Here is a 14,231-nt window from a genome sequence, read left to right on the forward strand (position 1 = left end):
GGTTTCTCACTCTACTGTGCAAATTTCAACCATCAACCATTTACCATCTGCTGCCAAGCTATCACGACTGCAGCCCATCACTATCCAGCCCTAGGCAACCTGTTTTCAGCAATTGCTTTGCTGTTTGGAGGTCTTCGTCTACTGCGTCGTCATAACACATGATCAACTTGTGTTTTCAGCATCTAGTGCCAGGTGACAGGTTACCGTCATCTCTCCCACCAGGCGACTATTGCAGTACCTACGTTTTTGTTGTCTAGCAAGCCGTCTACATCATCAAATACCTCTCCTGTTGTCGTCTCAATTCCTTGACACTCTACTGATCAACGTTTGGTGTTTTTTGCACTCCAACACTCCGACTCGTGTTCACAAAACTTGAGATTCATCTCCAGTGGACGTGACTCTTCGGTACGGCATTGCTCTGTAATTTTGAGTTTTTGCGTTTTGCGTTTTGCATTTAGGATTTGAGTTTTGATTGTCTCTGTTTGAGTCTTTGTATTTTAATCTTGGTCATACATGTTGTGTTTCCTTAGTGCAAAACCTAGCATATCTTGACAGGGGCGAGGGTTGGTTGCCTCTTCTTTGGGAGAGAAAACCAATGGTAGCAAAAACTCGCAAGATGCGAAGGCAAGCCAAAACAAAGGTAATTCCTGTTCCTTTGATAGAACCAAACAAACACGATCCCTTTGGCAGCAAATTCCGAAGAAAAATAGGTTTTACATACATTGTTAGAGGCCGGGTGATGTGGAGGAGAAGTGTTGTACCAAGGCCCAAGGTCTTCCTCCTAGAAAACCACCATAGACTGTTGCAACTACCTTCACTCTAGCTAGCTAGTCTAGCGGGGTTATGCCTCCTATTGATGTACCATTTGCTTCGTTTTCCCAAGTGGCTATTGGACATGTGACACACGGACAGCCTTAGTAGCCTATCCTCTTCACTACTCTTGAAGGATTGGTTGATTGGTGTGGTAGTGGCTTACCTATTGCACTTTACACATTCGTTCCTAGGACATCCATTGTACCTTCTAGGACCACTTCCGCACGTCACTGTACGTGATGGTGGCCACACAATTAGCCTTTCCCGTTTTAGACTTCAGCTGCATACTTACATACTCATTGCATTGCACTATGCCTTGCTTTCCTTTATTTTCAGTTTTGTTTTTTCTTTTGGAGCATCTCACTACTCATCTCTATGCTTGCAGATTTAATGCAGTCAGTAATATATAGAATTCAACCATTTTCCATGTGGAAATCATGAAAATTTCTCTCCTTGGGCATTCTCTGACCATCTCCAATGCATTCTCAGGTTTTCTCAACCATTTGGAGTAGATCTCAGCTAGATTTGGTCGAGAGTAGGAGGAATTTTACTAGAAACCCTAATTTACAAATTACTATAGTAGTAATTTGTAAATTAGGGTTTAGTAGCCACCTCAAGACATGTGCCATAAGTCAAAAGGCATTGCACACTAAATTCAGCACTTGAAATTTGTGGAGTTTTCAAGGAATTCAGATATCAGCCCATCCATTGTAAATTTGAGGCAACGTTTGGCAACTTGGGGTTCCATTAGAGCAAGTCGTGGGTGAAATTCAAGGGGCAATTGGCCCAACTTGTTTGCTGATTGTTGGTACAACAAGGGGCTTTTGGTTCAACCAAGGAGATTGTGAAATCTTGACTTGTAATCAATCCATTAGTAATTGGATTTAAAGAAATACCGAAAGGGGTACGAGTTTCGGGGCCAACAAGGTGTCCACTGTCCAAGAATACTAAGGTAAAGTGTGCATTTCAGTTTATGCTCATTAGTTCATTACCGTAATTAATTGCTTAATAAGGTATTACCACTCTATCTAAGAACGAAGGATGGTTTCATGTTTCCATTGCCAGGATACCACTCAATTCTTTGATTTGGTGGGCCCACGACACTTGATTGCAAGCCAAAGCTTTGTGCTTAACTAAGTAATTACAACAAGATGTCTTTATACAGTGAGATGAAATCAAGCAACGATGATGCCTTTCAATATGGACATTCACTTGGGAAAGAAGGAAATGCATTGCCCGATCTTAGACAAGGCTCACATGATAAACAACAAGCTGAAAATGTTGGTATTGGACAAAATGCAAGGCCTCCAAGGCAAAATGAGGCTGATGACTAGTAAAAGGAAGAAGAATTTGATGACTAGTTTAAGAATTGGATGAGAACAGCAGCAAATCTCTTTGTTGAATTGGCAAAGGATCCTTAGTTTGTTCAATTTCTTAATGTTGCGAAGAAGGATAACAAGGGTAAAAAGAAGAAGTCATCTTCTACACCTTCGGGACAACAAGGTGCACCGAAGGTAGTGCTAAAGCTTTCACTTGAAGCACCCAAAGAAGCCAATGAAGCAAGATAGTTGGTACCTATGGGGCAAGGTGTGCAAATGCAAGCCTATCATGGAAGTGCCAATCCAATGGATTCTACACCTTCGGGACTACAAGGTGCACCGAAGGTAGTGCTAAAGCTTTCACTTGAAGCACCCAAAGAAGCCAATAAAGCAAGATAGTTGGTACCTATGGGGCAAGGTGTGCAAATGCAAGCCTATCATGGAAGTGCCAATCCAATGGATTTTGGATAGCCGAGCATGTATGCAATGATGGGGCAGCCATGATACTTTGGTGGTGACATGAAGTTTCGTGCAATGGTTGGTAATTTGCAAAATCCTATGTATGGTAGCATTGATTGGTGCAAGGTCCAATGTATTCGAGTATGCTTGGTAATATGAAAAATTCTATGTATGGTAGCATTGGTTTGATGCTCGAGGCACAAAATGGCATGTTTGGTAATGCATCTGCACCCTGGAATGCTTATGAAGCTCAAGGAATGAGGGCTGATCATGGAAATGTTTCCTTTGGGCTTGGTCATGATGTAAATACAGCGCAAATGCACTCTTTTTGCAGCAACTAGTATATGACAACTTGACTCCCAATGGGGCAACAAAAGACTATGATGAGGGTGGAAAAGAAGTGAAGTTTGAGTCCTTCAATGGTGCACAGGATAGGTTGAAAGTTTTGACTTTCGTTTAGCAGTTTGATGCAATCTATTTCAAGAGAAACTTCACTGAATTCTCTAAGATTCAAAAGGCAACCACTTTCTTGAAGGGGAATGCATTGCAATAGTGGTTTGTGCTCTTGATGCAAGGTAGAGAACCATCAACATGGGTACAATTCAAGTAAATGTTTGCATCGAATTGATTGATAAGTATCTTTGAGGTGGACATCATGAGGACTTCGAATAAGTTTGATGCAAAGGATTGCAAGAATTTAGAGCAATACAATAAGAAGTTTTGGGATGCATTGCTTCCTGTCACTTCTTATCATCCGGTACTCCTTCATGAAAAAGTGGAAAAATATGTATGTGGGTTGCCTAAAGGAATCATGGATTTTTGCACAAAATCCACGATGTCTAGCATGTCTTAGCTCATGGAGATTGTTGTTATAGCCAATGCTTTGTTGCATGGAAAGGATTTAGGCTTTTAAGAGAGTGGGGAGAAACTGAACAAAAGGTTGTTTAGGTTTAAGAAAAGGGGAAGATCTGAAAATCAACTTGAAAAGAGACCAAAATAGCAAAGAAAGGGCTAGAAATAATTGGCACAATGCAGGGAATTGATAGCTATAAAAAATTGCTTTATTTGTGAGTGTGAGGGTCGTATTTCAAAGGACTGTCCTGATAGGCAGCAAGCTGGAAAATAAAAAAACTAGGGAGATTTGTGCAGAGCATAGGGAAAAATTAGGGATCGGCATGCATTCATATTCTTGATAATGGTGCATGGGCCAACTTTATCTCTGTAGACATGGCAGCCCATCTAGATCAAAGAGAATGAGATGGGACCCATGGGGAAAGTTGGAATGGCATGTAAGGGTCATGCAGAGCCCGTCACACCACTTATTGGAAAGCTTTGGCTGCACATTTAGGGATATGTGGACAACGAAGATTTCTTTATTGTTCCACTTGAGGGTTTAGTGGGTAATGAATTTTTAGCTCAACATGATCCACAAGACAAGATTGACTAAGTGAAAGGGCAGCCTTTTATGTATAGATTTGTGGATCCTCCCAAATTAGGGTTTAGATTATGAGACAGAGACACTTTCTAGGAAAGTTTGGTAATAACATGTTTTGGGGCTGTTTTAAAGTGCTCATTGAATGATTTAAGCTTGCAATGTATTTGTGAGCTCAACAAGATGATGTTTCTAAAGGTTTGGCAGCACTTGTTCGTGGGCTACAACACTGAGTTAGTGGTTTGCTGCATGTATGATGTTCTACTCAAGTTGTTTCTGTTCCTCCTCTTCTCTTCGTGATTCCTCCCAAATGCAAATGAAACTTGTATTGCTTATGATGATTTCAGTTTTTTTTTATGTTCAGCGAAATGGTTTTCATTTTTTACCAATGGCAAATGTTATGTCAAGATAGTATAGCTAAGGGTTAGGATGTTTAAAAGATGTGAGGAAATTTCTCATAGGAATGTCATGGAGCCTACAAGGTGAGCTCTCATAGCTATAACATTAATAGGATGTGGACTTTTAAGCTCATATTTGAGGTTATTTTTCTATTTTCTAATTGCTTTATATCTTTCCTTGTAAGTCACTGTTGCAATTACAAATTGTAGTTCCACATTTTTGAATGGGTTTCTTTGCTTTTAGTCATCACGAGGTGATTTTTCTATTTTTAAATTGCTTTATATCTTTCCCTGTAAGTCACTGTTGTGATAAATTTACAAATTGCAGTTCCATATTTTTGAATGGGTTTCTTTGCTTTTAGTCATCACAAGGTGGTCCAAGTAGCTTTGGTTGCAGCAGGTAGCTTCAATCCACCAACATACATGCATTTGAAAATGTTTGGTACGTGATGCCTCTCTCTCTCTCTCTATGTGTGTGTGTGTGTGTAGATTGTTATCATATTAAAAAGCTATGAGATGTACAATTTTCCATCAACCTCACATACAAAAGCCATATGCACATCTAAAAGAGCAAACCAGAAGCCATACAACCATCAGCAAGAACTTATTGAAGCCCCATCCTAAACATTGTGAGCTTCTTGCACCATCATGGAAAAGAGAAGAAGAAAAAGAGTAGTATATTAATGTCTCTCAAAGGCCAATGTGGCCTCTGAAACGAGATGAATATATACAATGAACTATATCTGTCAACTAAAAAGATGAAAGACGAGCCTATGAAACTAGAGGTTAGGCCATACTCTTGTAAGAGTATATCTATGATACAAATGTCTATGCTAGGCCATACATCACTTTTGGGGGGGGGGGGGGGCACACACAGAGAGAGAGAGAGAGAGAGAGAGAGAGAGAGAGAGAGAGAGAGAGAGAGAGAGTTTTTGGAATTACGAAAAAAAAAAAGAGAGAGTTTGGAGGATGTTGGCGGGTGATCTCCCACTTACTATGGCCCTCTTGGGATGCATTATTCAAATGGCTCTTTCTTTTCTCATACTCCAGCTGGGGAGACATCTAGTCATAGATATCTGACTTGACTGATCACTCAACGCATATGATCTATTGAGAGTCTGAGACCAGCCTTGTGCAGCAGGGTGGTAAATCCATGATTTAAGTAATTACATTAAGCAATGAATGAATGAATGGGGCAAATCAACAGTTACCAATCAAACAAGACAGCCGACACCCATTGGCCCCAAATCTTGGTACCCCTTGCGGTATTTCTTTAATCTTTATTCTAGAATTAGATTGTATGAGAGAGAGAGAGAGAGAGAGAGAGAGAGAGAGAGAGAGAGAGAGAGAGAGAGAGATTGTTGGCAGTATCCAGATTACTTTCATGGGAAGATAAACATCAGCTCAGACCAAGATTTAACCGCATGGCCCGTTTGGGTGTGACTTCGATTGCGGATGCTACCCTTGCTACTCGCAATGTCCTCGCATCGTTTCGGACTGCTAGGAGACTTTTCAGGATCCCGCGCGGATACCGTGATTTATGGGGGAAGCTTTCGTCGGAACTTCAGGGTAGGCAACCCTTTCCTGCCCTGGCTATGGATCGCCCTTGGCAGGACTGGGACCTTGCAGGCCGGTTGACTCTGGAAAAGGCCTCTACTAATCAGGTGTATCATCTTCTTATTAAAGATCACCAATGGCTGGGTGTGAAAGCTAATACTGTTTGGGGCCTGCGGAAATCACTGTCATGGTGGCAGGCAACGCTGATGGAGGGATGGCAGAATAGGGCACCTTTCAAATGCAAGGTCTTTCTGTGGCGGGTAATGATTGGTGGTCTTCCTCTTGCCTCGGCCCTTTCCAAGCGTCGAATCTCGAATGGCAATTGTTTCTTCTGCACCACTACGGCGGAATCGGCCCGACATCGTTTTCTTTCTTGCCCGCTCGCCAAGAATATCTGGTCTTTCTTGTCCCAAATCTGGCGCACAGTGGTGGGGTCCTCACTGACTCCTTTCGATTGGGTTTTTGTGCGCCCAAAGTATCCCACGCCGCCACCGTTACATATGAAGATCTTATTTCCCTTTTTCAGATACTGGGGATGCTGGCACATTTGGACCACCCGAAATGCTTTTCTCTTTGATTCGGCCTCTAATGTACCGCGACATATTGCAAGGCTTAAAGGGCTCTTGCATTGGCAGCTAGATCTCATCAGGCACTCTGACTTGCTCCCTCGGGAGGATTTGCATTCCTGGCATTTGGCAATTGCCTCTGGGTCCTTGCCATGATTGCTGTAGCCTTTTTAGTATACTAGTCCGGGGATTTCCCACACGTTGGCCTACGGCCCTCGTGTCTCTTGTACTCGTGTAATCATGTAATCTTGTACTTTTTTCGTAATTAATACAATTACCTTTTACGAAAAAAAGAGAGAGAGAGAGAGAGAGAGAGAGAGAGAGAGAGGTCGGAGAGAATGGGGAACCAGGCTGAGAACTCAGAATACATCTGAGTTCCTTCAGCCAAGAACTCCGAATACAGCCAAGTTGGTTCAACCAAAATTTGCCCAACCCCTAGCAAACCAGAGGACTATCTCTACCAAATTTGGAACCACTTGCTCTATAGATTCTAGAACAACCAGCAGCATTAATCCTCAATTTGCTCGTTGTTTCTAAATGGCTAGGGGGCAAGTTGAATCTTCAACAATTGCATCCTAGTCACCCTTGCTGCAGATGACCAAAGCTCTTCAAATCTGCTATTAGTAGCAACAATCCTTCATGCATGATTGAGATTTTCTGGCACACATTCAAAGACAGTTATATGAAGCCTAATTTTTGTTGAAGTCAGGTCTGAATCAGCAATTTCAATGTTGAAATGCTTCAGGTTCAGAAATCCAGCTTCATGTGGCCTTTGGGCTGTGAGAAAATTAGCAGCAGCAGTCACATGCCCTTCCTGATGCTTCAAGTGCAATTGCCAGTTCCAAAGATGGCCACATGAGGTTGCCTGCTGCCCAAGGAGTTCCTGATCAGGTTGCTTCTATCCTAAGGTGTTATCCTGCTGTCAAAACAGTAATTTCTGTTGTGGGCTGCTGCAATTGCTCTCTTTGATGCTGCCCAAGTGCCCTAGCTAGCTCAAGAATGGCTTCTGCTAGCCTTGCATCATATCTTGTCTTGTTGCATGGCAAACCTGCCCATGTAGAACTCAGCCCCTAGACTCAATTACCGGCCAATAATTAATTGAGAAATTTCAAAAATACTTGGTCCCACCTAAGTAATGGTAAGTGCACAGCCTAAATTTTAAATTCCTCATCCCTACAAACATGAAAGTGTTGAAACTACCTACTGGCACCTATCCATTACAACTTCTACCAATGTCCCCCATTGCCCAAGCTACGTCTTTTATGCGCCATGACTCACATTTTTCTCACATGTGCGCAACTTAATTGTCCCAATGAAATAAGCTGAAAATTCATGACTCCACGATAGACTTTCCCCTTGAATCATTACTATTGCCCTCAATTCCATCGCAATGAGACAAAAGCATTAGTTGCTGTCGTCCTCAATTCATGACCCCATGATAGACTTTCCCCTTGAATTATTACTATTGTCCTCAATTCCATCGCAATGAGACAAAAGCATCAGTAACCACTAGAAATACATATGGCATCATAGCCAAACAACATCTAGAACTATTGCCTAGCCATGCTCATTTTCAGACTAATAAAGAAATAAAATTAGGGTTAGGAAAACATAGAGACAATGAATATGGAATTTGAAAGAAATATGAATAATGAATAAATACAATGCTCAATAGAGCAAACACACTATGCAAGGTGAATACTGAACCTTGAACTCTTGTGTCTTAGGGACCAAGCAGAGAGTATGAGCTAAAGAGTGTGTCGTACTCTGATGGATTCCAAAATGCAGTAGGCAGTGAAACCAACCTTCCTCTTTAGATTGGGTGGTAAAACCTGATCAAGCACTTAATTATAACAATTAATAACTGAGCATAAATTGAAATGCTCACATTTCCTTAACAATCTTTGACAATAGACACTTGGTTGGCCCCAAAGCACCCCTTTCGGTATTTCTTTAACTTTGATTGCTAATGGACAGTATATAAGTTGAGATTCCATAATCTCCCTTGCTAATCCAAGCCCCTTGCTATACATACAATCAACAACCAATTTGGGTCAATTGTTCCTTGATTTCACCCAATACTTACGTAAATGGAACCACCAATTGGCCAAATTTTTCCCCAATTTACAATGGATGGGTTGACATTTGAAATTCATATTAATACCATGAATTTTAGATGCTAATTTTAGTGTACAGTGCTTTTTCTTGTTGGCACGGATTTCAAGGTGGCTGCTAAACCCTAATTTTTGCAAAAATTTAGGATTTACAGCATAAATCCTCTTGCTATCCACCAAATCTGACTGAGATCTGCTGGGAATGGCTAAGAAATGTTGAGATCTTTTGAAGCCTAGATGAGAGAGATATCTGATTTTCTTCACAAGAAAACCCTAAAATCTACTTGTTGCTTGCTCCATTGCATTTATTGTAGTCACCTATTGCTAGGCACCTCCAAAATGCTGTCACCTAATTAGCAATGCTGTTGCTAGCCCTTGGAAAGTGTCTCCTTGCTGTCCCCTACATATTGAGGCTCCCAGATGGTTGTCTTCTATAGCAAATTGCTATTTTCTAATGAGAAAATGGACCAAAGCTCCCTCTCTCTCTCTCTCTCTCTCTCTCTCTCTCTCTCTATCCCATGCTATAAACTAATTGAATGGTTGAGACCCAGCCCCAAAAACGTTTTCTCAGTTTGCATGGACATTTTTGTCAAGTGGCAATCTTTTAAACCCATTTTTCAGCATTATCCAACAGATAGAAAATAACAGAAAGAATGCAGTTCAACCAATCAAAAATGGGCTGATTGTAGTAGAAAATGTGTCATTTTAATTAATTTTCAAAATTAAGTAATCTTGAAAATTAATTTCAACCCTTTTGATCCTGCCCAAAATTAAATGTGCCAATTCATAATTAAATTGGCTAGGCCATTTGCAACGTGAATTGGTTCCCAATCTCTATTGACCCTTAGATTGACATTAATTAATTAATTGATGCTAGTCCCTAGTATCACTACCACTCGCACTTGTTGGCCAAACGGGGTCCTTGGCCTATTACCATGAAATAACTGCCATGTGCAACATGTGCTAAGCAATCTTACACATTTCATTAGTAACTTAATCAAATGTTACTAGCAAGATTAAAGCATATCAAAATTTCATGTTCGTGTGACAGGCAACCTTTGAGAATGTCTAGCAACAGCAAGTGGAACTAGCCTTTGGAAGCCCAAAGGGAAGTAAACCACATTTAATAAACACTTAATTCAGCTTGAGAGTAAATTCTACGAGAAAAACCCACCCACAAGTGGAGCTAGATTGCTCCTACACCACACATGATATCAATGCATAAGGTGTATTTGCATTTTCAGCCAATTGTGCCATGTTGTTCACTTTTGTGTTAGTGCAACAGTTGCAGATTTCTTTGAGTAGACCACAGTAGTAGGTCTTTGTTTGCTCAACCATTGTGACCTCATGGAAAGAGCTAATTGACAGCAAATCTGCCCAAACTTTGTTTGTATACTCTTTCAAATTAGCACAATATATTGCATCCAATTTGTGCCAACTTCTTGTCACATCTACTTCAAGAGTGTTTGTGAGCCGTTGGGAAGATAAAATGTGTTTAAAATGCACCCAAGTTGTTGGTGCCTTGCCTTGCATCAAAAGGATTGTCCACCACTAAAGTGCATTAACTTTTAAGAAAGTGGTTGCCTTGTGCACTTTCGAATGCTTGGATAATTTTTCCCCTAGAGTAGGCTACATCACATTGTTGTGAATGAAGGTCAGAGCCTTCAATCTATCTTGCGTTATTAAAAGTTAGAATATGTCTCATTAGATTTGACTCAGTGTTATAGGTAGACCCATTAAAACAAGTCTTATTAGTAAAAGCATACTTGGGTGATCAAGTCGAAGGACTGTGAAATGTCTGAAAAAAAGAATAAGAGAGATAGTAGGAATAGGGAGAAAGATAAGATGGTTAGGTAGGAATAGGTTGACAGGGGCTCACAAGTGTTTGTGAAGAAGGCATAGGGACTCTCAAACCTTGTGCAACTATCGGTGGAGACATAGTGGAATAACTAGATGATCCACTAGGAATTGCCATACTGGTAAGCTTCCGTACCAAGTGGTCCACACGTGGGTAAGCTTGTGTATGTACCCTATGCTGTGGATATTCCAAAGGTGCGTAAGGACAAACCTGTCCCATAGGTGCATGAGGACTACTCAAGAGGTTTAGAGGTCCTAAAGATTGTACCTATGTTTGGAGAACCCCTCGATGGGGTGTGTAAAGTTATGTGGGGTATCCAAAGGGGAATGTAAACAGTGTGGATAGTAATGAAGATGTAATGAAAAAACTAGGTGGGATTGGTTGGTTCTAAAATTGATGCTCTAAATTGATTTTGTGGATTTAATGATGGAAATTGAAATGAAGATAAAGATGCAGAATGTAATGAAGATAAAACACCAAAATCATTCTAACTTTGGGAAGCATAATTCAAAGAAGGAAAAGTAGAAGAGTTACGTGAATTTTTCTTGTAATCCCCTCTACATATGTTAAGATATAAGAATTAATCTTCTAGGGAAACTTTTCTTTGGTCAATACATTGAACTTTATCTTTCTGATGATTTTTACCAAAATGTTGCAAAGAAGCAAAAGTAAAACAAAAAGAAGGAACATAAGTTGAAACTTTTGTACCTTGCATGTGAGTGGAAGGACGAGTCTAAAAGAAAGGAGTATACTCCATATCTCTTTCTCCAATAGGGGGGTCCATCCTTGTTGGAGGTTTCGATGGCCCTACAATATCAACAGATCTATGCACAACATTTGAAGATAAAAAATTATAGATATTCTCATTGAGTAGTTGTTCTCAAAGTACAATTCTTCTGTCAAGCTATTTGATCTTATTTGCTCTATGAGCAATGATAAGCTTAAGCTCCTCATCGGTAATAGGATATGGCCTAGCTTCTCTAGGGTAGTTAGAAGTATCTCCACCTATGTTGGAATCTTGCAGGGTAGGCTATGGAACCCACTCTTGCTCAATTCTCGACACAATTTGCTTTGGAGACCGAGTTGATGTGGAAGTGTTTGATGTCATCTTCCCTATGTTGTTCCTGTTTTTGAAGACGGGCTTTCCAATCAAGGGAATAGGTTTCTTGAGTAGTTAGCTCATGCTCACTCACTGAATACAAATACAATCGTATGACAAACACTTAGATTGATAAAGAAACAGAGTTAAGGTTAGGGTAATACAGAGATGATGAACACAAAAGATGAAAGAAATTTGAATGATGAATAATGCAATGCTCAATGCAGCAAACACACTATGCAAGGTGGATACTGAACCTTGAACTCTCGTCTTTTCGGAACCGGGACAAAGTACGAGCTGAAGTACTCTCTTAGATCCCGAAATGCAGCAGGCAGTCTCCGAGAATGTTTGGCAATAGTAAATGCAGCTATGTGATGGCGGGATCAATGATGACAGATAGACAGGTAGCAGTGCAGGACAGCAATAGTAAATGCAGCAGTTGTTGATGATGTGGCAGATAGTCGATGCAGCTAATCAGCAAAAAATGCAGCAAACTGGATGACATGCTAGCATAGGCCATGAAACAGACAGGTAAATACAGCCTCTAGGAGGTCATATAACTCAAAATGCAGTAGATTTGACACATGGCAATAGGTGACAAGTTCTAAGAGGTGTAGACAGCAATTGATAGGTGGACAGCAGCACATTGCATTGAAAACCAGTTTCCAACAGCAGCAGGGGGCTGGACAATAGGTGCTTGATGATAGGCAAGAGTGGGCAGCAGCTCAAACTGAGATATCCTCCGTGAATGGAGCAAGCTGCAAAAACAAGATTAGGTTGAGTGGATGGGAGCTTATCTACTTATAGATGGATGGGTCCCCCCAAATTAGGGTTTGGCTTATGGGATATAGACACTATCTTTTTTTTTTTGCAAGTAAAATGTGGCTGATTATACTATTAAAAAAAATTGATTACATCGGAGTGCTCATGCTCAACAGACTAGCTGGAGCTGATGCAAAATCACAAATACATCATGTATACAAGCCTCTCAAGGTGGTCTGGGGGGGATGGGGGCAAGAAGCCATTGGGGGGGGGGGGGGGGGGTATATCACCAATTGGGGCTGCCTGCCTGCATCACGAAGAATATGTCCTGGCCGTCCCAAGTGCGCATGAAATGATAGCGGAGCTCTTGACGAGCCTTGGACTCACCCTGCACTTGATCCCATCGGCCACGGAGGGAGTGGATGATGGAGGTCCGAAGCTCTACTAATGTCTCCTATGCTGAAAGTCTCTCTCCGCCGAAAGCCTCCTGATACCGCGCCTTCCAAATATGCCATCCAGTAAGGCTCCCTATGATCTCCCATACCTCTGAGCGGTCTGCTGTGGGCTCCAATACTTGGCAGATGGGTAGAGCCTCCAGACCCACCACTGTGCATGACCCTGCCTCGATAATGAATATCGTGTCTTGCATCCTGGCCTCATATAGAAGGTGACGGCCCTGGCTGACTGCCTGTCAACAGAAAGCTCCCCATGAGATACATCCAAGGCTGGGTGCTTTACGGCGAAGGATGCGGCATGCTTCTCTCCACACAAGCTGCGCCTCCTCACACGACCAAAGGCAGTGCTTTGGGGTTTCCAGAGGCCGCTGTGTATAACGCTTACAACCTCCTTCCTTTTGCATCTGGGCAAGCCAACTTCCCACCGCCAAGCCTCCATGTGCGACTAGCCATAAGAAATACGACACCCTCCTCGGCCTCTAGCACCATAGGCAGCGCCAGAAGGTCCGTCGGAAAGGCTCCGTGATGCTGTGCTTCGCCTAGTGCCTGCTGCGTGACGGTGCCCAATCCATATCCTCGTGCATCAGTACATGTCTGCCAATCCTGGCAGTGTACTCTAGGAACTTGGGTGGCTTCTTGGTGACCGCAATGGCTGGCCATAGCCACTCTCCTAGGTCCCACTCCAGCTCATCAAGTGGTCTGTCCTCCCAGATCCAAAGGCGCCACTCCGTGAGCTCCTTCCAGAAAACATAGGGGTCCAGTCGCCATGTCTTCCCCTGAAGGCCCACCACTCGAATCCTCCTCCATGAAAGGGCAGCTATCCCCTCATCTTGTTGTCCTCTGTCAAGGGCCAAACATCCCCCCTCCTGCACTGCCAAGAAAGTCCCCTGTGGGGCGCCGCCCACTTTACCTGCCACCTATAGGGGAATGCCTGCTGGTGAAAACCTAGCTGACCATACCTCCCCGGGCTTAATCGGCTCTCGTATCGGGGGAGCAAGCCACTCCAGAGGTATTGCTGCGTCCATCTCCCTTCTCCTTAACTCCACTCCTCTCTGGCAACCTGATACATGTTGCAACACCTCCTCGTCCATCATCCTGTACACCTCCCGCCATGTCCTGATGTTACGAGCCGAGCTAGCCTTCCAACCAGCCCACTGGATGTGGGGGCGCTCGTCGATCTGTACCCTTTCTCTATCTTTGACCTTGGGGTTCCAGATCACTGGCTGATGGTCTATCTCCTCCTAGCAGCCTGGGGGGGCTCTGGATTAGGGCCTTATGGAGGCCTTGCTACACGTGGAGTAAGCTGCGAAGGAAAGGTGATCTGGGGGGGGTGATTTGGGCTGACGTGAAGATCCATCTCAGGGACGGCCTCCACTCACCGCCAAGCTTCGGTCTACAA

General features: G+C 42.5%; 1 protein-coding gene across 1 annotated transcript in view; it reads left to right on the forward strand.

Annotated features, from left to right (window-relative positions):
- LOC148013713 (nicotinamide/nicotinic acid mononucleotide adenylyltransferase-like) overlaps positions 1-14,231 on the forward strand; it is a 46,829-nt gene that overhangs the window by 16,515 nt on the left and 16,083 nt on the right. The window contains exon 2 of the mRNA XM_087668507.1: positions 4,784-4,863. Within this exon, the coding sequence (XP_087524633.1) occupies positions 4,784-4,863 (80 nt within the window). The remainder of the gene's footprint in view (positions 1-4,783; positions 4,864-14,231) is intronic.

The sequence above is a fragment of the Lygodium microphyllum genome, chromosome 26 (assembly GCF_053477565.2).
Source record: "Lygodium microphyllum isolate KBCC chromosome 26, Lygodium_microphyllum_v1.1.10, whole genome shotgun sequence".
Lineage (NCBI taxonomy): Eukaryota > Viridiplantae > Streptophyta > Polypodiopsida > Schizaeales > Lygodiaceae > Lygodium > Lygodium microphyllum.